This window comes from Oreochromis aureus, linkage group 16, assembly GCF_013358895.1.
Source record: "Oreochromis aureus strain Israel breed Guangdong linkage group 16, ZZ_aureus, whole genome shotgun sequence".
Taxonomy (NCBI): domain Eukaryota; kingdom Metazoa; phylum Chordata; class Actinopteri; order Cichliformes; family Cichlidae; genus Oreochromis; species Oreochromis aureus.
Window position 1 is genome coordinate 18,412,250 of NC_052957.1, and position 24,598 is coordinate 18,436,847.

Here is a 24,598-nt window from a genome sequence, read left to right on the forward strand (position 1 = left end):
TCTCCACTGACACTGCTAGCCCTGTGGGTTTCCTGTTAGTTTGCAGAGGTTTATGTAATCGCAGAACAAAACACCTCACAGTAACTGCTACAGCATAGTTTTCTTTCTTTCTTTCTTTCCCCCAAAAATAACAGACCAAAACTTCATATGAATAAAAAGATGCACTTCCATCCCAGCAAATAGCTTTTCTGTTGCCTCTGAAACAATAAAACCAACATAAATCTTACAGCCCTAAATAGAATTAGTGGCATTTACGTAAGCAGGCTCCTGCTTATGGGAAAAAAAAGAAAATTGTGAGGCTGTATAGAGTTGCAATCTCACATCTCAAGTCAGCACACTGAATCTTTTTGATCTACACGATCCGCCCACTGTCTGCGCAGCACACACCTGTGCTAATTTACGGCGGTGCAGAAATTAAATACACGATATCTCATGGACTATAAGGTCACGTTAGGTTGAGGAAATGGCGTGTCTAGACTTCATAACAGCTCAGGATGAGGATATCTTCTTCCTGATTTACTTGCTGTATTTTTACAGTCACTTTGAAACATAATGGCACGTCAGAGATATATTGGAAGGCTTTACTAGTGTATTATTTTACAGTCCATCAGATCACAGCTCGAGTACTTGATGAAATATGTTTTAACCTAGTTAACGTGTAATGTGAATCTCGCTGTTGCTCTCTCTCTGTCTCGCTTACTGTTATTTTTTAAATTTTTATTTTTATAGATTTTGGATTAGAATGAAGCAGTTTAAAGGAGATGTTAGAGAAAACAGGAAAACCCTTAAGAGTAATGGTCGGTATTATGGCTTTACTGTGAGAAATAGTGATGCGCAGACAGAGTATGCCAAGTCATGCTTGCTGTCGTGTAGAGAAATTTGAAAATATTTATATTTTAAGATTATTCTTTTTGGAAAGAGGTTTTGAGGTTTGTTAGCTTCAGCAGCCCACATGTGAACATTTTGAAGAACTACTTTGTAATTTTGAGCAAATTAAAAATCTTTTTGGTTTAGAAGGTTTGAACTAGAACACTAAATACATTCACCATAATACAGTTAACTACGCAGAAATATTATAACACCACAAACACAGTCTAGTTCAGTAACTTACGTTTAAGGTCAAACTCCAGTTGCTAAAGTTAAATGTGCATTCCCTGACTGGTTGGCGAGTGCTGGAGGTTTCTGGCTGACACTACATGAAATCAGTTGCCAAGAGCTTGCTGCACCAAAAACCTCCTATTTATCGGATTTGTCACTAGCATATTGCAACCATCACCTGTAGTTTGCATGGAAAATGCCAACTTGTCTGCAAATACTGGCCAACTACTTGGCCAATATACTGTGTGTATCTCACAAACTGTAAATGGAGGATCTTTTCCTGCAAATTGCATGTTTAAAAGGCAAGATTCTGTGTCCAGGTTGTGTCGAATTTTAAGGTTTCACTACTGCTCAGCAAGTAGTTTGCAAGTCTTTGCAGTCATGTTGTCGTCTTTCATGCAAACTGCAAGTAGGCGTTGCAATCTGTCCCTCACCAAAGCAACTCCAAGGAGCTTTTCAGTGCAGCACCACACACCTCTTTACACCTAGTCAGTGCCAACAACCTCTGGCAACCAGTTGCCAACCAGTCTGGGAATACACATTTTACCCTAGTGAGTGCTAGTTTCAGGTTGGTTGCTGATCAGTCTCTAGGCCTGTGTGACTGGGACTTTAGCTCAGGTGAAGCCTAGCAGAGAGCTAGTGGTCACTCTGTCAGTCAGAGTGGCCACTTCCTTAAATGTGAGTCTTAGAAATATATTTAAATGGGTGAAAAAAATCCCATAGTTATGTAGGGGGAAATCTGCAACAGACACTATTTTGTTGTTATTATTGTTGTACCAGGGTCCAAAGCTTTTTATTTCTCCTTTAAAGTTGATCATGTTAAAATGGGAGTCGGTGAGGATTGACTCACTTTTGAAGCCAGCTTCAAGTGGCCGTTTGAAGAACTGCAGGCTTCAGCACTTTTGTGCTGTCTGTATTTTTTAGCCCCGGAGGCTGCCACTCAGCTTCGCCCTTCCTCCAACTTGATTAAAATGGTTTTTCTAGATCTAGAGAAGAATTTTCAGCCTTATACCAAGATTGCATAAAAAGTAAAATGTGATCCAAGCTGCATAATGTCACCTGAGGCCTGCTCTTTTTGTCTCTTGATTGACATTTGTTTAATGACCTTTTTTTTTCGTATCGGTGCAGTTGCCTTAGAGCTGACACAAAAAGTGTCAGTTACACTGTGCTTGGTTACAAGCACGGCTTGGAAAACACACAAAGATGAACACAGACAAAAGGTGGAGACAAGTGAAAGTTCAGTGGCCATGTTTGCATAAGATATCTCACATAATTAAAAAAAAGCTAATTCTTTGTCTACACTGCAGTGCGAGTCTCTCATGTTTCTACCTTGGAGAGATTTTTGGAAAACATCGATGTGAACATTGTGGCTTAGTTCAGATGGACGTCCAAAAATGAGTTTTATAATTTATCAGGTCTTACTTGGCCCTTAGAGTTAGAGGGAGAGAATGAAAAGCCGAGATAGAGAATTGAGAGGAGATATAACAATTTAGGAGAATCTGAGCAAGTTTGGGGGGGTGACAGCCAAATAAAAGTGAAATAGAGTGAGTGAAGAGATGGAGTACGTGCCTGTTTCGCTAGAGGAGAGAGCAAACCCAGCAACTTACTCCTGGATGGGTCGATAGATATGAGCAGGGAGCTGCTGGAATAATTGAGTACAGTCATTGGGAGTGTGAAAAGCACTAGGGCAGCAAAAAATAGCCATAACTCAATGAGATTGGAGGTGAGATTTACAATGTGTGTGTGATCAACAACAAAGATTCCACCATATCTGAGTCAACCAGAGCAGGTAAAAAAAAAAGCTGTGGCTTCATCCCAAGGAGCAGCAAAGGCACCTTGTAAATATTGTTGGCAGCACTCAAGCTATGACACTCACCATCAGTGCTTGGATCAATACCTTCATCTCCCAGATGTCATCTCTAAGCTTTTGGGATAGCGGTGGAAAAAAATCTACAGGAGCCCGTGTTATAGCAGGTTGAGTGGAGGGAAAGCACAGGTACCCACATAAATTTGTGTCTGCTGAATTTTCATTTACAAAATGACAGAATCGGTCATAGCTGTCTCACACAGCTCCACGTGACTGTACAAATATGTTCGGGCAATATGGGAAAATGTCATCCGCATCAGTTTGAATTATGGCCCCTGTTTTGTGTACACTGTGTATTGTTAAGCCTGGGGCTACCTTGACTGGTAGCAGTTCATGCTTCATTAACTAAAACAATACACTTGTGTGACATTTTCTGTATGCACTTTTCATAGTTTGTGTTATTCCAGTCACTCACTTGGGGCAGTAAGCATTTTACAATGGGTGGAGATAACCATACGATGACTAAGAAAGGCAGTTCCATGCACGGCAGACCCCCCTCCCTCGCTCTATCTCCCTTCCCTTCTCAGTCCCTGTGTCGCCCCCCTCCCAGCCTCGTCTCAGGCATGAAAAAGTGAAGATGGGCTGTGGCATTGGCTGCCATTCAGCCTGACTCTCTCATCGGCCCCACAGAATGCCTTTCAGGGTCCCCCAGAGTAACAACTGCTGCGTTTTATTACAGCGTGAAATGGGGAGTGAAAGAGCGCTCTGGATGTTCCTACTTAACCATGCAGAATGTGTCACCATTGGGCAGGAAGATAAGAGGACAAAGGGGAAATCAGCCGCCCAAATGCTTTTGTTAAGGCTAACAGCTCAAGTCCATAGAAACAACCCCATGCTCTTGTTTACATCTCTGAGAAAAGGAAAGCATTTGTGTTTTTTGGGGGGTGAAATTTGTCCTGAAATATGTTAACATTCCATAGAATAATTACATGCATTCCTTGTGATACTAAAACAGATGGTAGCTCCGATGCCAGCCTGAGAAATTTGCTTGAGGGAGCCCCGATGCTGGCACCCAGAACCAGCACATACACTACGTCCAGGTCAATTATGTTCTCCACTCTAGTTCAGTGGTGTAGTTTTTCCAGATTATGTTTCGGAAGTTAAACATTAGCTGCTGGTGGTGCAAGAAATGTAAATGTTTGAGTACTTCAAATCTCCAGAGGATCCACTGATACTCACTGTAAGACATACTGTGGTGCTGTTCATATAGGAAGTTTTACACAAGTTGTAGATATAGATAGACTTTCCCTACAAACCACAAACCGCTGTGATGGCACCCACTCATTTATGATGTCCTCGATTTTAATATTTGCTTGGCATCACTTTGGTGTTTGGAGTCATAAGCGGCTATTTCTACATCACTTAGCATTAATAAACTGTACAAGTGCATCTCAAAGACACAGATACCATCTAATGAGGGAAAATATGTTTTGGATGAAAACCCCCCACTAATGTGACCTAGTGTTTTGAAGCATTACACATGGACGTAGCTTCCAGGATAGAAAAATAAAACCATAAAGCATTCTATCAAAAGGCCACCAGATGGTGATAGCAATGGTTGCATAAAGACTCTCAATCCTATAGAAGTCTATGGAAATATGGCTTTCTGCCTTTACTTCTGTAAGTGCTTTCCTGCTAAATTTATTGGCTTAGTTACTCATTTTTGGGTCATAATGAATAGAAAATGTAATTTAATTTGTAAGTTTTGGTCATATTATGTTTCAAAATGAAGGAAATGTTTGAATCACAAGTCACTGGCCAATGAGTGTGCAGTTTGCACGGTTTTAGTTTTGTAAAAAAGAAAACCAATAACAACATCCTAGTGACATCATGGATTAGCTAATGTAGCTAATGTGATATCACAATAGCTAATATAGCATTATTAGGTGCAAAGTGCCTTTGCACCTAATAATGCATACCTTTCAGGACCCCATACAGTTTTCACACAGGGGGAAGTAAGACCGCATCATTTTTTTGTATCAGGCGATGAACACGTTTATTGCTGCATCCAAGTTTGCATTTCTAACCTGGAAGCTGCAACTGATTGCTTTGCTTTTTTTTTTAATTTATTTATTTATTTTTTTAAACATTGGCTTCATTTTTCAGCCCTAGACATTTCCTTGTGTTAGTTGAGTTGGGATTTTTGTGTTTGCTGTATTTAACATTTAGTTTAAGAATTCCCATTGACTAAAGGTCAGCAAAACATTTTTAAAAATCAATGCATTTAAAAATGAAGCTACATTCATTTTTCTTCACAAAAGGTCACCATAGCAAGTAGCTCTAGAGGTTTGATTTGGCAGACTTTTACACTGGACACCCTTTCTGAAGCAACCCCAAAAGCAATTGTCTCCTTCTGGGATTTTAACTGGGGCTCTGGTGCTTGTTAGTCGAATGTAGAAAAACCGAAGAACTGTTTCAATAAGGTGAGTGTGTGTGTACCAGCCTGGGATGGGGTGGAGGTGGCACACCCTTAAGAAATTGCACAAGAGTTTATAGAAAATAAGTCTTGGCCCATCCAAAGGATTAGTCTGGCAGCATCAGTAACATGGTTTAGATTGAGCACCAAACTGTGTAAATAGGAATCAGGTCTTTGATTGATGAGCGCACCTTTGTAATTATATCCAGGCGTCCTATTTGCTTTGGCAAGACATCTGTCGTCGGTCCTCATCTTCCCTCCTTAAATGTCAGGTTGGGAGGTGTGGCTGTGGAGAAATGCTGACAGACTGTCAGTTTTCAGCACACCTGCAGGGAGCTCTGCCTCAACACAGATGCTTATCTTTGTGTCGTTTATGATGCAGCCACAAGTACAGCAAAAACAAGTTCCCGATAGAACTGTGCAGCTTTTTGCTAGTTAAGAACTTTTGCCCCGAAGAGTTACATTTCAAAAAAAAAAGAGAGAAAAAAGCCTGCGAGGGTGAGACAACACTAAACCCACAGCCAGCATTCTGATCTGTGTTGCAATATCCATGGTACGCAATGTGCTGTGTTAATTCATGCTGCTTGGCACACAGGCCTGAGCATCTTGGGGTAACGATGATTCTATTTTCACTCGTGCAGTTGTGATTGTGGTGAACCAGAGAGGGTTTCATCCTCAAGAAAAGTCAATGGAATGCATTCAGGCCATGCACACAAGATCGTTCAATGAGTAAAATGAGCTTGATCCCCAGGCTTATGTGTGTATGTTCAGTGATTTGTAGAAGGGATTTGGGGGCTTTAACATATGCGTCTACTGGCAGAATGTCCTTTAGACACCGGTGAAGCACACAGTTATTGCCTCAACACCTCATTGGTGCAGCGTGGGGCTCGTATATGAGCCTGCGATGCTGAGGTTTGCTGCTGCTGCGCCACAGCCTCTGCTCCCGCAGGACACAATTGAGAACAGAATTAATGATATAAGGTCACCATATTATGAATAGCAGATGATTTTAAAACGGCATAGAATGAGGCATGACTTGGACAGCGCAGCTAAGCTCGTATGTCATCTTAAGTCTCCGAGGTGTTACAGCGGTTTCACCTGATCAGCTCTGTAGAAACCACATTAGTTTCTCTTGGAGCTCTCTGCTGTCATAACCCAACAGGGTGTCCAATTTTTTCCTCTTGGCACTTTATATTTTATATTGCTGGAGTGATATCTATATTGCTATGAAGTAATTAAGAAAATACCTTCCCTCCCAGCCTTCTCCTCCCTCGGGAAATGGCCTGTTTAGCACTCAACACACTGTCCACACAGAGGTTGTCAGCTGCTTGAGACAGGGTTGGGTAAAGGAGAGACCCGGCAGAGAAGCAGAGTGCTGGCAGACGTGTGCACGGTCCTGATTGCAGCTTGCTCCTCCAGAAGCAAGGTTTATGTTTCATCATGCGCCCGTCCACCACACTCCATAAAAAGCAAATAAACTGTTCTCTGGCAATGGCATAATAATGACAGAGCCGGCTAATGAGTGAATTAAAGAGTAATAACTAAAACTCTGGCTCCAAGCCTGAGATGAAAAAATTCTTACCTCAGCTCCAGTGTTTAATGCAGTCACTACAGTAGGTGCTCTGATTTAATCATTCGGTGTGCCTTACTCTTTGTGTTCTTCTCATAATCTGTATTCAGGGGTCTCCTTTTCTAACCAAAAGTGGACTTTTGCTAATGGCAGGTATCCATGTCATATTTGCCTCCATTACTTACCAGCATATTGAACTGTCCTAGATGATGAATGTAGGAGAAAGCGTTGAAAATGTACTGTTGTGCCTACTTTAGCTGCACTGTAGCTGGTGAAGGAGTCTAAATTAAACAGGGTTGAATGAGTGGCTTTGGCAGGTCGTTGGTGCGGTTTGGGCTGCTCCCAGTGCAGTACAGAAGCAGCCTGGCAGCGGTTTGACTGAGCTCGCTCTTCTTTTTCACACCAGCTCTCAGCGGCCAGGAGCAAGAGCACATAAGACCCTAGCTTTTCTCAAACCCAATCCGAACACATTCCTTTTTCTGCAGCGGGATCTGCCTGATTCTATCGGACACGCATGGACCTTTTTGTTATATTACATTCACCTTTATTGAATTTGATTCGTTCGGGGTGAGCAGCTGCGTATAAAAGAAAGGAGGAGTTTTGACTGGAATCCTGAACTTTAATTTTAAACGTTATCATCCCGAGTTATGTTTGGCAAAACGAGTTAGAGCTGCACTTTACGCTGAAGTTTTTCTTTTATCCCGCGCCTATTTCGAGCATTCAGTAAATTTGTTCCGCGTGTTAAAAAAGGGAATCCCAGGAACATTAAACCAAGTGTATCATTTATTAAATGCTCTCTGTTCAGCATGGTAAAAAGAAGGGAGCTTAGTGCCAGTGCCAAAGTGTATCAAGCCCAGACATGTGCAGGGGAAGTGGCAGGACGAGAAGGAGGCGTAGACAGCATGGGAGGCTACTAGTGTTAAGGCGTGAAGAGAGAATCTGTCAAGGCCTACACCAAGCAAAACCCAAGCAAGAGCAGAGTTTTTAAGAGACAGCCTGCACCTGACAGACAAACCTTCTCCCATATCTGCTTTTGTAGAAGACTGTTTATGCCCTTTGACGGTTTGGCCATTATCCGTAGCAAAAAGTGGTGTGTTTGGTTCTTGCAAAGGTGGTAGGGGAAGTGCCTCAGCGAGGTGCCTGTCAGCCCGCCACAAGTAGGCACCATCTCCACAGCGCTAACACTTTGATGTGGCTGGTTCTTTGAAGAACTGACACCCTTCTCCTTTTCACAGTGCCTGGAGCCCTGCAAGGAATCCTGGGACCTGAAGGAAAACCAGTGCCAAGATTTATGTGAGGTATGTCACTGCCACAAATGCTGCGGTTGCCTCAGATTTTGAGCTTTTGAGGGGTTTTTTTTCAGGCCCAGTGGGAAGATTTAGTAAGAGGAAAGTTTGAAAAGGGGTGTGAAGCAACTGGTTTTGCACTGTAACGACACCCTCTGTGAGTCTAAGCTGTTTAATATACTCGCCGCTCCAGTGAGTCATGAGCAGAAATGTAAACAGGAGAATCACTGTTAGCTCACAGCCCTGCCTTAAAAAAGTAGTCTGACTTATATTTTTTTTCTCCCCTTCTCCTTCCCTCTTCTTCCTCAGCCCCTCTTTCCCAAGAAACACTACGAGTGTCTCACTAGCTGCGAGTTCCTAAAGTCTGTGGAGGGAGTGAAGCAGGGCGACTGCCCTGCCCCGGAGAAGGCCAGCGGCTTCGCAGCTGCCTGTGTGGAGAGCTGCGAGGAGGATGGAGAGTGTTCAGCTGTCAAAAAGTGCTGCTCCAATGGCTGTGGCCACACCTGCCAGCTGCCAAAGAATCTCTACAAAGGTGAAGCTGAAGGCAGAGAAAATCAAACATTATTTTATTCTGCAACAATACATCGCCGTGTAAATCCTTAAGAAGTCATATATGGTTCATTTGGCAGCCCCTGGTTGTTTAATGAATACAACAGCAAACACTTTTTGAGCTGCTGCTTTGTTAAACATACAACCGGGGTATCGGTTTACAGTAAAAGCAGCCATTTTGAAACAAGTCATTTTGTTTGACCTGGCTTCATCCCGGCCACGACACAAGCAGTTTTCCAACCACAGCAAAGCACATTAAAAGTTTTTTACCTTTCCGAGGAGCTGGAGCAGCACAGCGTGTTGCTTCTAAGTGCCGCTGCTTCCTGTTCCATTACCGAAATATTTAACAAGATTTACCAAGGAGAAAACATGTCTCGGTATATTTTCGGTAACTAATACAGGTGACAAATGCACTGCGTTTCCTGTGACGGCTTCACGTTTAAAGCCTGCTGTGTTTTCCCATGCTTTAAATGTGAAGCACCACCAGTGGGAGAGTGAAGTGTAATCAAAGACGCTGTTATCATTCAGACAAAACCAAAATCAGTCAAGCCTGATTAAATGTAGAGCATCGCTGGAATAACTAGACCTCCCACTAACAATCAAAGTGACTGCATCAGAGAAATCATTCCTGAATGTAAATAAACTGACAGCCTAATGCTGACAAATGCTGTCCACAGAGGTAAACAAGGTTTGTCACAAATGGCAGTCGTAAGAATTGTAACTTCCGCATTCCTAAATTGCCGCATTAATAACAGTTTATAATAAGTCAGAACATAAGTATTAAATGGTTAAATACTGTGTATTGTAAACAACTCTGTCTGTGATTTCCTTATATATCAGCACCTTTATTTGCTTGTTTCAGGCTTGCAATTAACTGCGGTTCTGACTACACACATTAAACTCTAGACATCCAAGTCCCCAATTTAGTTTCCTTTTAAGTGGTATTTTGTATCAGCTTGTTCCAGCTGCTCATTGAAGCCATGTCATGCTCACACTGAATTAAACATCGCACCTAAGACTTAATGTTTTTCTGTTCCATTTCAGCTGATTAATTCTTTTCCAGATGTCTTGTGTACATTTTTATAAATATCTCAGTAAAGTTCAGTGAATTTGAAAGCTGTTTGATTGTGCAGCATTAGTTTAATTAGTTGCTGGCAGAACATTTGAGATCAGTGAACAGAGAGAGGGAAACCTTAGATAAAATGTTCAGGTTAAAATGCTCTGTGACAAATGAGAAGGCTCTAAAAATAGTTATTTAATAAACGTCATTCTTTATTTAATACTTAATTATTGACAGGGTAATGGTCAGCCAGGTTGACAGACCTTAAGGGACAGTGTCTAAACATCAGGTTGTAAGCACAGATTACCTAACTGTCAGTCATTTGGCACACAGTACTATGGAAATGCTCGAGCTACTCATTTCTTTCTATTTTGCTGCAAAAATGTGAAATAAATGCAACAATTTCTTGAAACTTTCAAACTTGAATGGAAATACAATATATTAGGCAAAAGCAAATTTTGTTTAATTCTAACAAGCTTGAAGGTACATATTTGAAAAAAATTCAGATTTGGATTCATCACTCCATAAAACCTGTTGCTACAGGTTTCCAGCTCAGTTCTTGTATAATCTGGCATAAATCAGCCTTTTCTCCCTGTTTCTCTTCCTTAAGAATGGCTTCTTGACAGTAACCCTTCCACTGGGCCAGATGCGTCTCTCAGGTCCTGATTTTTAAAGACTTTCAGATATTATTCACCTGCTGTAGATAGCATGTGTTATCATTATTATTAATACATTTTTTAGGCATTTTTGCACCTCCATGTGTCCTGTTTGTTTTAAGGACACACTCCACACCAGGATGGGAGAATCACCTTGTTGTCTGTCAAATTGTGATTTTTGTAGATTCAGCTAAAGAAAAAAAAACATTTTTGTGGCAGTCTGCTAGTAACAAAGACACAACACTAGTTCTTCCCTTGAGTTAGGGGCATTTTTTTCAATAATGGAATCATTCATTCCACAGACAAACTCTGAAAATGATCAGGTACAAGGAATGGAGAAAAACTTTGCAAAGAGAAGCATTGCAAGAAAGTCTCCGTGGAAGCAAAATATAAAGAAATGAGAAGTGGCTCAAAAGTTTTGCACAGTGCCATCTTTATTAAATAATTGCTGAGTATGGCTTATAAGAAGGACTAGATTACATAACGCGGTTCATCAGCCTAATCTTGCATACGCTGCTTTTCTACTTTTCCTGTTCGTTATGTGGAGTCTCATATCTGGTACCGGTTCAATGCAGCCGTCATGTTTTTTAATATGATTAACTGCTTCAGGTTGCATAATTTTCATAAATACCGTCGAACCAATTAATCCCTCCCTGTTAAACATTATTTTAAATCTCAGTGACGCAAACGCAGATAATCTTGCAGGGTTTTTGACAACTGCCGTAAGAACCTGAAAATCTTTATTTCATCTCTTTGCATTGTGCTTCACCCACACATCCCTCATGCCATTTCAGCTGTAAATGGGAATGGATGTTCAGCATTGAATTTGCAGGATAAGCTTGAGGGTTTCATAGACACAGATGTACCCAAGAATCTTTGCTCCAGTAAAATGGTTTAATAGTGCTGCCCAAGGCGGCTTGATGTACCGCGGGTGCTGAGTCGTTATGTGAGAGAACCCAGGGCCCTTGAACTCGGAAGATTGGTGCTGGAACTGCATTATATACGCTGTCAGCACACAATTGCTGGCACCCTGAGGCCATAACAAAGTTCAGGAGATGAAGCAGTGGTAGGAGAGTCTAAATTAAGCTTTGAACCACTCCACTGATAGACCGTGGTGCATGCTTTGAATCGCACTTTAAGCATGGTTTACTGTGCAGCATATTTACTATTGCATGGCAGGAGCATGTGATATGTCAGTTTGAGCTTGTGCACACAGTAGAACATGGAAGCATTTATATTTGATTTGATCTTGAGGGACGTCATGGTGGATGTCATGCACTAAAAGGTGTACAGCACCCTAATCTGGGAAAGATGAAAGCGGGCGTGACCTCGAAAATTTCTGTACAGTGACCGAGTCAATGAAAACCATTCACGGCATGGCGAGACCTTCATATCGAGCAGCCTTCCTGCTGATTTAGCCCAAACACTGAGCTCATGATGGGTCGCCTTCAGCGCTGCATTTACACTGAATTACACCGAGTATTCTGGTGAAAGTCTGGATGGAATTCCTGTCCCGGTCCTCAGTGTTAAAGGTCTAATTAGATGCTCATGCCTTCAAGAGTGTAATTGTTTCTGTGTGTGTGCAAGTGTGCATGTAGTCTTCACCGTGATGAGCCTTGATGCTGGAAGCCATTAGCAAACATAAGCGGGAAGAAATGGAGCGTTTCCCCCCACTGAGATCACTCTCAGATGTGTGTGTTTGTGTGTGTGTTTGTGTTCAGGTTAGGGTCCCCAGTTAATGTCCAAGGCCCTGACAGTCCCCCCGCCCCACCCAAATAAAACTTAAGTCTTGAAGATCTCTAAGACACTGGACCCCCGCTGGGCTTTTGATGTTTAACAAACTTTCTTCTTCTTTTTTTTTTTTTTTTTTTTTTTTTGCACCAATAAGTTCCACATCACCCACTGCTCTCCAGCGTTGCCTTAGTTTTATTTGTGGAGAAGTGCCTCATATAAAATATGCAGTGCGTATAGAAATAGAAATAGAAATAACTAGCTCATTAGACAGCCTCTCCTTTTATACTTCTTTCATTTTCATATAGTTCTCTCTAGTTTTTCTCATTCCTGGGAAGAATTGGCTCGACATGTGACACAAGCCAGCACGTTTTGCATGTTTTCTATTTCTGAGAAGGAAAAAAAAAAGAGAGAATGTCAGAATTTAATTAAATGTAGCCATAGTCACGCTGTCACAACAAGTCAGTCAGTCCGCAAGCCCCCCTCGCATTACTGTAAATCATTGTGCTACACGGAGTATTTACACTGTTTTCCTCACCCCCTGTAATTAGAGCAGTCATTATGACAGTATGTGCGTGAGTATTGAGAATTATATTCCTGGAGTGTAATTGTTGGCATGATTAAGACATGAATGAACGCTGTACCCTTGATCGTGCTTCAGCAACAGTTGCATCATGATTTGGAGTAAGTGTGTGGCAAGGAGAAGAAAAAGAATGAAGCGTGATTTTTCTATTTATTTATTTATTTTTTTTGGACCCAACCTGTCTCGAAGGTTATCTTTGGAAAGCTCACGGAAAAGCATTCATTGTCCTCCTACGTATCGTCACAGAGACGTGCGGCGTGTGTGCGTCTTTGTATTTTCGTGTGTAGCTCTGCGAGCACTTGTGTGACTTTGTGGGAAGATGAGCGAAGACAGAAGGGGAAGAGGAATGCTGCGGTTACCTCGGTGTTGATTATTGCGCAGGAAATGTGACACGTTTGTTCGCGCACGCTCTGCTGTGGAGCTGTGAAACCACAGCACAATGACCCCCAGCTGTTAGTATGCCGAAAGCTGTTATCAATGGGACAAAACAAAGTACTGAGTCCTTATGCATATGACTCAAGGGGTCCTCCTTCCAGGATTCTTGCGCATCAGTCACTTTTTCATGCTCTGCAAGGGGGCTGAATAGACATACAAGCTTATCACATGCTCTGAATGCAAATCGCACTCTTCATTATGTTGTTTACCGACATGCTGCGTGATAGCCTTGAGTGTGGAGTGATGCCGATCATAAATGCGAAGCAGCAGTGGGCCGTTCGGCAGCGACAGAGGTCCAACACAATGTTCTGAAGTGCTAGGTGATTTATGGAGAACTGTTGGACGTGTTGGGCCTTCTCCTGTAGTTCCAAACTTGCTTTTCCAATCTCCATCTCATTATCACTGTGCCCGACGCTCAATCAACAACTCACTACGTGTCCAGTGCAATAAATTTCCTTGAGAGAGTCAGTCTGACTTGGCAGAATGTTTGGCCAGTCCCGCACTTAATAAATCTCTAATTTATTGCACATGGCCGCACTGACTTTGACTGAAAGGCTGAATGTGAAGTTCAGTGATGGAAATTAACGCTGCATGCATGTGCGCGGATGCTTGTACTGGATTATTTTGCGTCTGCGAGCGAGAGAAAGAGAGCATACCTAAATGCAAACTGCGTGTATCATCACTAAGAAACGCAGCTACTAAAACACAGGAAATCTCCCAATCTGCCACAGTAGAAAGACGACGTTGTTGACCCGCAGCATGTATTTAATCTTTCGCGATGAGATCATGTCTCATTTCGAAATCTGTATCTGTCCAATTCGGAGGGAGTCATTCATATTTCCAACCTACATTTGTCAAGAGAGGGAAAACAACACATATCACGTATAATTTCTCCAACAATGTTCCACACAAGTGGTGATATTAATCCTTGTCAGTGTTTCAACATCCTTTCTTGTACTTTTAGGAGTCCCTCTGAAGCCGAGGAAAGAGCTGGTGTTCTTGGAGCACCCGTCCGGTCAGCTGGAGATCCGCTGGTCCTCCAAGTTCAACATATCCGTGGAGCCTGTGCTCTATGTGGTGCAACGCCGCTGGAACTACGGTATTCATCCCAGTGAGGATGATGCCACAGAGTGGCAGACAGTCGCACAGGTAGAAACCGACACACCACACAGATAAAATACTGGAGAATCCCATAAATGCATGAAGTCTGTTGTGCGAGGACTCCTTCTCGTCACATTTGTATCAGAATGAATTTACAGTTTCACGTGTCCCAACATGCCACAGCTGCGAAACTGCTGCTCTGCACTGCAGCATGCGGTTGCACATTCCTCACAGTGTCTTTGATAGTTTGGCAATGAGAAACGCACAGATGAATGATGTGGCAGCACACTCACATGGGGCTGTGACCCTGTGTAAACCCTGACCCCTGTGGTTTGCTCCCCCCACCCCCATCTGTCCCTCAGACTCCAGAGGAACGCATCCAACTGGCTGACATCAGAGCTAGCAGATGGTACCAGTTCAGAGTTGCAGCAGTCAATGTCCACGGGACCCGCGGCTTTACTGCACCCAGCAAACACTTCCGCTCCTCCAGAGGTCTGTGTGTTTATCTGCATATCCAAGTGTCTGTGTGTGTGTGTGGCCTTGCCTTGTGTGTCGGTTCCTTCCCTCCATTTGTTATGTTTGAGACCTTGGAACAGGTGAAGCCTCGGGGAAGTGTTTTTTAAGCAGGTCTATTTGGTAAATATTCCCTCTGAATGTCAGTTTACAAGCGTGCCGTATTACCGACTGAGACATTTTTTGGTTTTGTGTAGTGTGTCCTAAACACTTCAGTCCTGCAGCTCCATTAGGCAACAGCAAATTGATTGTGACTGAAACATGACTGGTTAAGCCAAACACACATTTATTAAATTTGAATTATAGCCTTACACTGTTTAAATATGTTTATTTAAAACTAAATTTGGGATTTAAAACCGCTGAATTCTTTCATATACTGTGTTAAACCTGAATTGTAAATAAATGTCTCTCCTCCAAAGTTTCCACACATTTACCCAGCGAGCTAAACGAAATTCACGCTGATGCCAAGTGGAATGTGAGTAATGAGGAGTGCCTGGGTGCACAGAGCATTCATTTTCTGTATTGCAATGAGATCTTTACTTACATCTTCAAAGCAGGGCTTTCCCCTCTTTACAGTCATATAAAATGTAATAAGTCTGAATTAGTCAGGATACAGCAGGTTTCAAATGAATGCAAGTGTTGTCTTGCTTCCAGACAAAGTGATGTAACCCAGGCACATTTCAGATCTTTGCCACAGATTAGTGAACTCTGATGGCATCCTGCGTTACTACTGGGACATTTTAAATAGCCGTGTTGTATTGCAGATGGCATTTGTTAAAGTCACGGACAGTTGTTTTGTGGTTCTTCAGGGATTACAGGATTGTGAGTGTAACATTGTGTCTACAGTGCATCTGATTTATATCAGATACTGTTTGTTGGCAAGGCTGTGCGTGTAACAGTTATGCCTTCATTGGCCTTGAGCTGAGTGTCTTTAGATGTATATCGCGAAATCTATACAAGGCATAAACTGTTCTCTAGTGAAGTACTCGCCATGTTCTGCCAAATCCTAGAAATGGTACCAAGTACAAAACGTATTAGTGTGTTTCCTGGTGTGTTGACCTGTCCTGTCAATCCTTTGTCATGCCTTAGCTCCCCGAGGCATTTTGAAAGGCTTTCAGACCAGGTGGGATTCTGCTGCAGGAATGGAAGCTGACCTCCAATCAGGCCAATCACTGCGAGAATGTTGATAGATTGATGAGAGCTGCCACGGGTTTGATGAAGTCCCGACCATTCTGTCATGCCGCTGTTATTTATATAGTTCGGTCATATCATCTGAATGCAATTTCACACTACTATACTTTGTTAGGGCAATTTGTAAAAGCTGACTGCTTATTTATATTTCATGGCCAGCATCAGCTGGTTTGGAGAACCGATGTGTCCGATTGTGTTTTTTAGAGTGGATTAAATGTGTTTCAGGTGGGAGAGGGCAGGAGAGAGGAGAGCCAACTGGGTTGTGGCATGAATCATTTTCTCATTACAGAAAGACCGTTCCCCTTCTGGTCTGTCATCTGGCATGTAGCCCTGCCTGTCCTCCTGCACCAGGCTGACATCGGCCGACAGCAGTAGGCTGGGTCGCTGCACATATGGATAGGTTCAGATCCAGCTTTATGCTGGACCGACGCATATTAGTAGGAGTACTGGAATTCTAAGTGTGGACCGTGCAGCCAGAGTGAGCAGCATGTGTTTGTTAACCCCTGACCTGTACTCTCAGTCCTGCCGAACGCTGTCATAGAAATGACACGACACCTGTCATAACATCTCACGACAGATTGTTAATAGGGGACTAATTACTTTGCACAGTGCCATGCGTGTTCCCCTCCTCAGCTGTGGTGGTGAAAGGTATCTTGGCTCGTAATACTTTCTACCTGAAAAGTGCCTTAGACCAAGATTTGCCATATCCAAGAACTAGAGGTCCACTTTGTTTCCATCTCTAAGTGTTAACAGATGTATTTAGAATCAACACCAACTCACAGTGTTGTTTCTATGTCTGTGTTGTTGCTATGTCTTCAGATCCATCTGCCCCTCCCAGCCCGGCCAGTCTGTGTGTCACCAACGTGACTCTGGGTGAGGAAGGCCTGGTGACAGTTCGTCTCAACTGGACGTTGCCAGAGGAGCCCGACATCCCCATACATCACTACAAAGTGTTCTGGAGCTGGACCGTGCCCACCAAGTCCATGGTGCCATCCAAGAAGAAAAGGAGAAAGACCACCAATGGGGTAATCTTCTCACTCTGTCTGAGTGATGTGTTTTTTTTTTTCTTTCTTTCCTTTATCCGGTCTCTAAGACTACAAGGGCTCTTCCAAGATTATTTCAGCATCTTTTCTCCCAGTTTCGGTACAACTCTGCAAATATGCTTGGGCCCGCAGTGGGGGAAAAGATAAACATGGAATCGGAATGATATTTATTTATATGTGTAGGGAAGATCACTTATCCTCAGAGTGATACAATAAGTTCTTGATTGTTTTAATTCCTTACGCTGATGAAAGAACCCTTAAACACAGATTTAAGATTGGAGAGAAAGCACATTAAGTGTGATGGATAGCCTTGTTTAAAGCAATAAATCACAATTTCAAGGTGTGTGTATGTGCTTCTTATATTGCCGTTTGTACATTTCATTTTCTGCTGCTCATTATTTGATTGTGTAATGTAGTTATTTTAAAAACCTGTTTTCTTACACATATTTTAGCTGTTAAATCCAGCTGCATTCAAAATTCTTAACTTATTACTTTCTTTTCAATCATTGCAAAGTATATTTAGGACATTCTCTACTAATGACATGAATAGCATATTTAGAAAGAATTGTGCTGATCCTCTTTATTAATGCCCTTGTTATTTCTTTGGAGCAGTTTATTTTGCATGCTAGAACATTTTGCTCTCAGCTGTTTGTACCAGCCAGAAACAAGAGTTTCTTTGGCATCTTTTTAAGCGTAGACATTACACATAAATCACATGACCAAGATCACTGGCTGCTCTCAAAAATTGAATACTTGTTTGAGCTTTTACACAATATTTCCATTAGCATCTGACCTGATATCGTATAGATGTGGCTCAGGAGGATTTCATTAAGAGACTCGGCCAAATGATCGGATAGTCCAGACACGCCTTCATAGAGTCTTCTCCTGAATTAATTTTTGAAATGCATAGCAGATGTGCCACAAAGGAGATTGAGGTGGTAGACACTGGACACCTATTGACACATGTACTACTGGTTTCCACTTTGGCACCTCGGGGCTTTGAAAGCAGCCTGCTGGCAGAGGAATGTCAAAACACCCATAGTCAATAACAAGAACTCATCAAGTTCATGCTGATGGAGGAATGCTAGAAGCCAAACACAGTGAAGAAGCCCTGGGAGGCTCTGATAACATGGCTCTGTCTTAAGGCCCTAAAGGCTATCTCCTCACCACCATCCCCTTTTTCAGCTCCACATGTGTTCTTAATAAGTAGGGCTTTCCCACAGGCCTGTGTTGTCTGGCACTGAGCTGGGCTGGAGCTGTGGCTGGTACAGTGACTTTAAATATAAGCTCATGTGACAGTGTGGTTACATACAAATGGCAAAAGCCAAGTGGTTTTTTTGTTGTTGTTACAGGCTCAAAACTGGGTAGATCTGGAGGGACTGGAACAAAACAGCAGTTACACTGTGGAGCTGCAGGCTGTCACATACTGGGGGCAGGTGCGTCTGAAGAGCTCCAAGGCCTCCCTTCACTTCAGTACCAGTCAGAATAATGACTCAGGTAAACATTATTATCCTATTCTTTACCCTTGCTAGAAGCGTGGCTGCGGGAATGACAGATGTCAGTCAGTTGATGAAATTCTGAACAGACATAAGTCACATCGTGAAAATCCAAATAACTGATCCTGCCTTGATTCTAGTGACTCTGTGAGCCTGATTAATTTTGGTGCCTGAATCCCTGTCAAATGTTATTAAGCATTTAATCTGCACCCTGCTGATTTTTAAATGCTAAACAGCACATTATTTTTGCACGTAAAGGGGCGTTAACATTTAACTCAAACTACCAGTGTGCCTGAGCATAGCCTCTCAGATCTGCTAGCATGGATGGCATAAATCATGAATTCATTTAAAGCACGTTTATGAGATAGTCCTAAAGGAAGAGCAGCTAAATTAAAAACCTGCTATATATATAAAAAACTTGTAACAGGTTCACAATTACAGAATTGAAACAACCGAATTCTGCTATTGCACGTTTTTCCAAGATTGCACCCAAAATCTACAACCCATGTTAGAAGCTTAGTTATCAATATGGAAATTTGCACATGTGCACAAGAAGCAGTTGGTGTGGTGGTAGAAATCAGATGGCTCATATGATGCATGAAATCAAATGTGTAGTGATTGGCTTATGGTGCATGGCATCATAACTGCTTACATAAAATATTTTTTATCATAACTTTTGTAATAAATTTACACTGAAAAGAAAAAATAATCTTACATTATTCGGGGGTCAGCACAGACAGTGAGCACTGTTGCCTCTCAGCAAGAAAGTCCTGGGTTTGAATCCACCATCTGGATGGGGACCTTTCTGTGGGGGGAGTTTGTATGTTCTACCCATCTTTGTCTGGGTTTTCTCTGGGTACACTGGTTCCCACAGTCCAGAGACATGTAATTAGTGGGGTTGGGTTAACTGGTGATTCTTAATTGCCCATAGGTATAAAGGTGAGCGTGAATGGTTTTCTGTCTCTGTGTTGGCTCTGCGACAAGCGGGCGACCTGTCCAGAGTGTACCCTGCCTCTCACCTTATGCTAGTTGGGATAAACTTAAGGCTCCCTGCAACCCTGAATTGGATAAGCAGAAGAGGATGGATGGATGGAAGGGTGGAAGGATATTATTCTGATCCCTTCTGTTAAAAACGATGAAAACTGGAAAAACAAAACAAAACATGAAAGTTGCATTTTTGGAATATAACTCCTGAGAGTCCAATATTAACCAGAAGTTACAGGAGTGGAACTTTTACTTCTATTTACAACATGTTCAAATTGATTATATTTTATGCATAATGTTTATGTTTAGCCAAAGCTCCTTTGAAACTGACACAACTGAGGTTAGGCACTCACTGTTGATGCACAAACAGGGCCACCGCTACCTGAAATCAAAAGAAACTTGGATGAAGCTGCAGCTGTCTAATTGCTGAGCCATATGGGATTTGAGAAAACCATCCTAGCCGAATCCAGTTTTCTTTTTTGTTTGTTTGCTTTTCATGATAGCTGAATTTGCCTAATTTGGGGTAAACAATCATCATGAGATTTGCAACAAAAAAAAGCTGGAAAAGCTAAGATACACTGACAGCACATCTGCAATCATTTGGAGTTCTTGAACTCTTGGGAAGCGTAGGCCAAGCCTCAAAGCTATCTGTGTGTGTGTGTGTGTGTGTGTGTGTGTGTGCATGAGTGTTTTTCTTTTTTTCAAATGTACACGAGGTTCTAAAATGAAATGAATTGCCAACCTGCTTCTTTGTGTACAAATCAAGTTACAGCACATTTGTGCATGAAGAACATGTTGTTCACTGCCATGATCTTACAAAGAAATAATAGTGTTTCTGTTACCATGCTGGACTGCTTTCTGCAACATAGTCACTTTCATGTCTTAGCTACAAACATTTCTCATTTCTCATCCCAGCAAAATCTGTGCTCAAGTCAAAGAAGGAGGAGATATCCCCTCTTGGTTCGACCCTGGCCAAACGCCCTTCTGGCCCTCTAGAGATAGGCACGCCCTTTTACCAGGACGGCCAGCTGCAGGTCCGTGTCTACTGGAAGAAGAGAGGAGGTGAGCTCCCTACTGTAGTGATTTATGGCTTCGTTAGAATCTAATTAGCACCCCATCATGCCCATCAATCACTATGACTCATGTGTACCATAATAAAATGTTATGACTGATTCCCACTTACTCAAACAATTGAAATTTCCTTCTTTCTTTTTTTTTATGAATGTGGTATCAGATGGTGTAAATGAAACAATGTGTCTTTGTGAGAGCTGTGTAATGTGAGTGCTGGGCAAAAACCGCACACGGATGGGTAAAGCAGAGCCACCGTTTAGTAAAGAACAATAAACACACAGAGTCAGAGCTGTGCAATGGGATTTATTGACAGCTGTATTTAATAGATTCTCGCCTTCGCATTAGCGTTGAAGCGGTCGATTTTCTTTTTACGAGACTTGATGTCATAGAAAGCAGAGTTGGTGGTGGATTGAAGCACTGTAACGGGTTACAAAAAACCTATAGGAATGCCTGTCTCTGCGGCATTCACTCCCAAAAACTTTGTTAATACCAGAATGAAAAAATGGAAACCTTGAAAGCGATGCTCTCAGGGTAACCTGTCAAGTCCCATTCACTGGTCTATGTTATGTTACTAATATATGTCATCGCCCAAGCCAAACTCCACATCTTGGAGTCAAGAATGCAAACCCTGGCTGAAGGAGAGGCCTGGTGAGACACCAACTGCTGAATCAGAATGAGGGGGGGAGGTTATGGAGTTGGCCCAGAGCTGTTAGCAAGGTTGGCCTGGTCTCAGAGAGCTGAGTGATGCTGACGGGATCAAGCATGCCTGGGGAATCACGGTGTTGCAGTGCAGAGCTAATCCCGGTCCAGCTTCTCTTTCTGTGTCTTGTTTCGTGGGTTCCCGTCCGCAGCGTGTGCATCACTGCCACTCATTAGTCTGAGTGATGACCCTGGCTTGGACTCTGACAACCTGCGCTCCACTACCGTAAACAAACAGACATACGGATGGCCTCAGGAGGGCTGAAGAGTCTCTGGACATCTGGCTTGTGTGACAGAGAAAGGGACAGGTTAACTGAACCATGATTAAACTCTCACTTATTGTCTCTGTGATTCAAAACAGCCTGGCCTCTGGGTTGTGTCCAGCAGACGAAAGAGAACCATATTGTACACGAGCTCAGATAATATATCTCAGTCTGCCTAACACCCAGACAATAGACGGCAGATCAGCTGTGGCGGGACTTCAGAGGCTGGCTTCCAGTCATGATTTATCGAACACTGCTGCGGTTCTGTTCTCTACCTGATTTCCATGTCCTATTTCTTGTTTTACATACCACTTCCCTCCTTCAGTCAGACCGGGCTAGGCATATCTTGTTTATTTTCTTTCCCCGATTTCCCGGTTCCCTGTAATTCCTCTCTTTCCAAAGAGCTCTGGGGCTTTAAGTGCCAGATCTGTGTCTAAGCCTTCAAAGGACCCCTTTTATCTGCACACTACAACCCAGGCCCCTACTGAGGGGTGAACATAGCACAACTCAATTATTAATCAGAGAAGTATTTCACATATTCAAGGGACACAGCTGAATGAATAATAAATCCTGTAACATAAGATGAGGTAGATAAATATTGCTGATGAGGTTGTGCGGGGCTACTGTACAGTAATGAAGTGAATGTTGCTGTAAGTGTCAGTAGCTGGGCCGAGTACAGCTGCTACTTCGCAGAAGCAGGATGATTTGGACCACGATGAGCTTTCCAGCAGACAAAAGGGCAGATTTAGGAAGCTGGAAAGTTGTAATTGATAATTGCAAAGACAACAAATGGAGTTCACTCTTTTTCATGTTAGGAGAGAGACGTTATCATGAGCACCAATAATGACTGATGAAATACTGATATCTGATCCCAAACGAGGAAATCAATGATTTCAGCCTGTCAGATTTGCTTCTGATGTCAGATAAATGTTTGATGGCTGCAATGCAATCCTAAGTACAGTTGCTTAAATACTAATTTATAATCCACTGGAATATGTCATGTCCACCACTGGGAGTAAATCGAGTGTTTCTCAAGCATGTGGCCAAAAAGTTCAAGAACTGAAAACACATCAAAATCAGCTGTCTGCCCATGGTTGCATCTGAGCTACAGCCACTTAGTTACTCATGCTCTTACTGTGCTTGTGTGGGTTTCCTTTGGGTACCCTGGCTTCCTCTCACAGTTTAAAGACGTGCATGTTAGGTAATTGGTGATTTTAAATTGGCCGTGGATATGAGGTAGATGAAGTGCTCAAAGTGGGCAAAATGAAGCACCGCATGAATATCTGCTTAAGTGTGGCTTGTGCTCTGAAGCATTTTGAGTGGTCATTAAGCCAGAAAAGTGCTAAATAAATGGCAGTCCATACCTGCTGTAATAATACACCTCTTCTTTTATATACACATCATAATTCTATAAAAAAAAAAAAATGACTGACTACTGAGTAATTTCTCTGTTACATTCTCTATTCTCCTCCTTTCTTTGTTTCAGACTCCTCTGTGAGTCGCTACCATGTCCAGTGGATGCCAGAGTACTGCAGCCACAACGAGACCCAAGGACCACAGAAGTCCGTCACGCAGGTCAGTCTCCAGAAGCTGTCACACACCACTTCCAGCTGGGGGTCCTTTCTCATAGGGCAGGGCATTAGAGCGGTGGCATGGTCAGCAGCTTTGTGCTAAGCAAAGCATGTGCCTAAGCCTTTGTTTGATGCTCAGGAAGAATAGCTCCAACTAAGGAAAACAACTGCGCCGAGTGAATCAGGAGCCCTGTTGTGTTAGATTTGCACTAGGCAAACCAGTGGCTGTTGTTTTGAATATTATGAGTCAGTCGTGTGGTCGCGCATGCGGTGTGTTGGCCAGTAACTTTTATTTACTTAAACAATGTTTCCCAGAATTCAGCAGCCCCAGCCGTGCGACTGTGTGGGGCTTTGTTTTAGGATGCAGTGTTGTCTGTGTTGGGGAGTTTGACACAGAGAGGGTTAACTGTTTGTGCTCAGGCTGATACGTGATGGCAGAGGCCTGGTAATCAACACATTCTTTAGAAACCAGCGCGGTGGTTGCTAGGAAATACATTTCCATTTTCTATAGATCACCAGGAAGGGTTGCAGCCTTGTGCTTTTATGTGAGCACAGTGCCTCATTCACTTTTAATCAAAGCTGTTACATATCAGTGAGAATATAGTTATATATATATATATATATATATATGTACACCCTTTCCCAAAGGGCTGTCTATTAATGGAGGCCCTATTCTATTACTGAAGGTCTAAATCCAGGGTTTTTTTGTTTTTTTTTTGTTTCAGAGAGAGCTGAGAAAAGCTTTTCTCGTTCAGATCAATAGATGATTAAACTTAGAAATTAGTGTCAGTGTTACACGGCTCCAAAGAACCCATTAACGTGGATTTACAGGCCGTTGCAAATTAGGCATGAATTCGCTTTGATCGCTGCTTCTTGTTGAGGTTCTTGTGTTTATGCTGTGCCACATTTGGAAGCTATGAAAAAATCATTTATATTACAGTTTGAATAGGAGAATAGTAGCCTAACCCCTACCATGTGAGAGTTCAAAGTAGTCCTCCCGTATGGTACGTGTTCCTGGGGCCTGAGTGGGAACGTGATCTGCGCCGTGTATTTAATTATCTCCCAAGCTCCATGGGACCTGACCTGGGTGACATGTCAAAGTCATCAGAACTGAGTAATGTGTTTCTTTGCACAGGAGAACTACATCAACCTCCCAGGCCTGCTGTTCTCCTGCAAGTACAAAGTCACTGTTCACATGCTGAAGTCCAAGAGGCGCTCGAAGGACGAGAGCACCACTTTCCTCACCCCGTCCTGCGCTACCATCCGGAGCAAGACTCACAAACACATCCCCTGCCCAGGAGAGGGAGGCGAGTAGTCAGCTGTTTGAGGGATTTTAAAATCGACCCGCATTAGTGGAGACAATACAAAAACATTTGTTAGAATATCATTATTATTATCACGATGATGAAAAAAAT

The 24,598-nt window shown here is 42.5% G+C and overlaps 1 protein-coding gene across 1 annotated transcript in view; it reads left to right on the forward strand.

Moving 5' to 3' along the window:
* LOC116319316 (anosmin-1) overlaps positions 1 to 24,598 on the forward strand; it is a 41,506-nt gene that overhangs the window by 13,127 nt on the left and 3,781 nt on the right. The window contains exons 3-11 of the mRNA XM_031738609.2: positions 8,187 to 8,249; positions 8,547 to 8,769; positions 14,216 to 14,400; positions 14,715 to 14,844; positions 16,876 to 17,081; positions 18,452 to 18,596; positions 20,495 to 20,641; positions 23,099 to 23,187; positions 24,319 to 24,490. Of these exons, the coding sequence (XP_031594469.1) occupies positions 8,187 to 8,249; positions 8,547 to 8,769; positions 14,216 to 14,400; positions 14,715 to 14,844; positions 16,876 to 17,081; positions 18,452 to 18,596; positions 20,495 to 20,641; positions 23,099 to 23,187; positions 24,319 to 24,490 (1,360 nt within the window). The remainder of the gene's footprint in view (positions 1 to 8,186; positions 8,250 to 8,546; positions 8,770 to 14,215; positions 14,401 to 14,714; positions 14,845 to 16,875; positions 17,082 to 18,451; positions 18,597 to 20,494; positions 20,642 to 23,098; positions 23,188 to 24,318; positions 24,491 to 24,598) is intronic.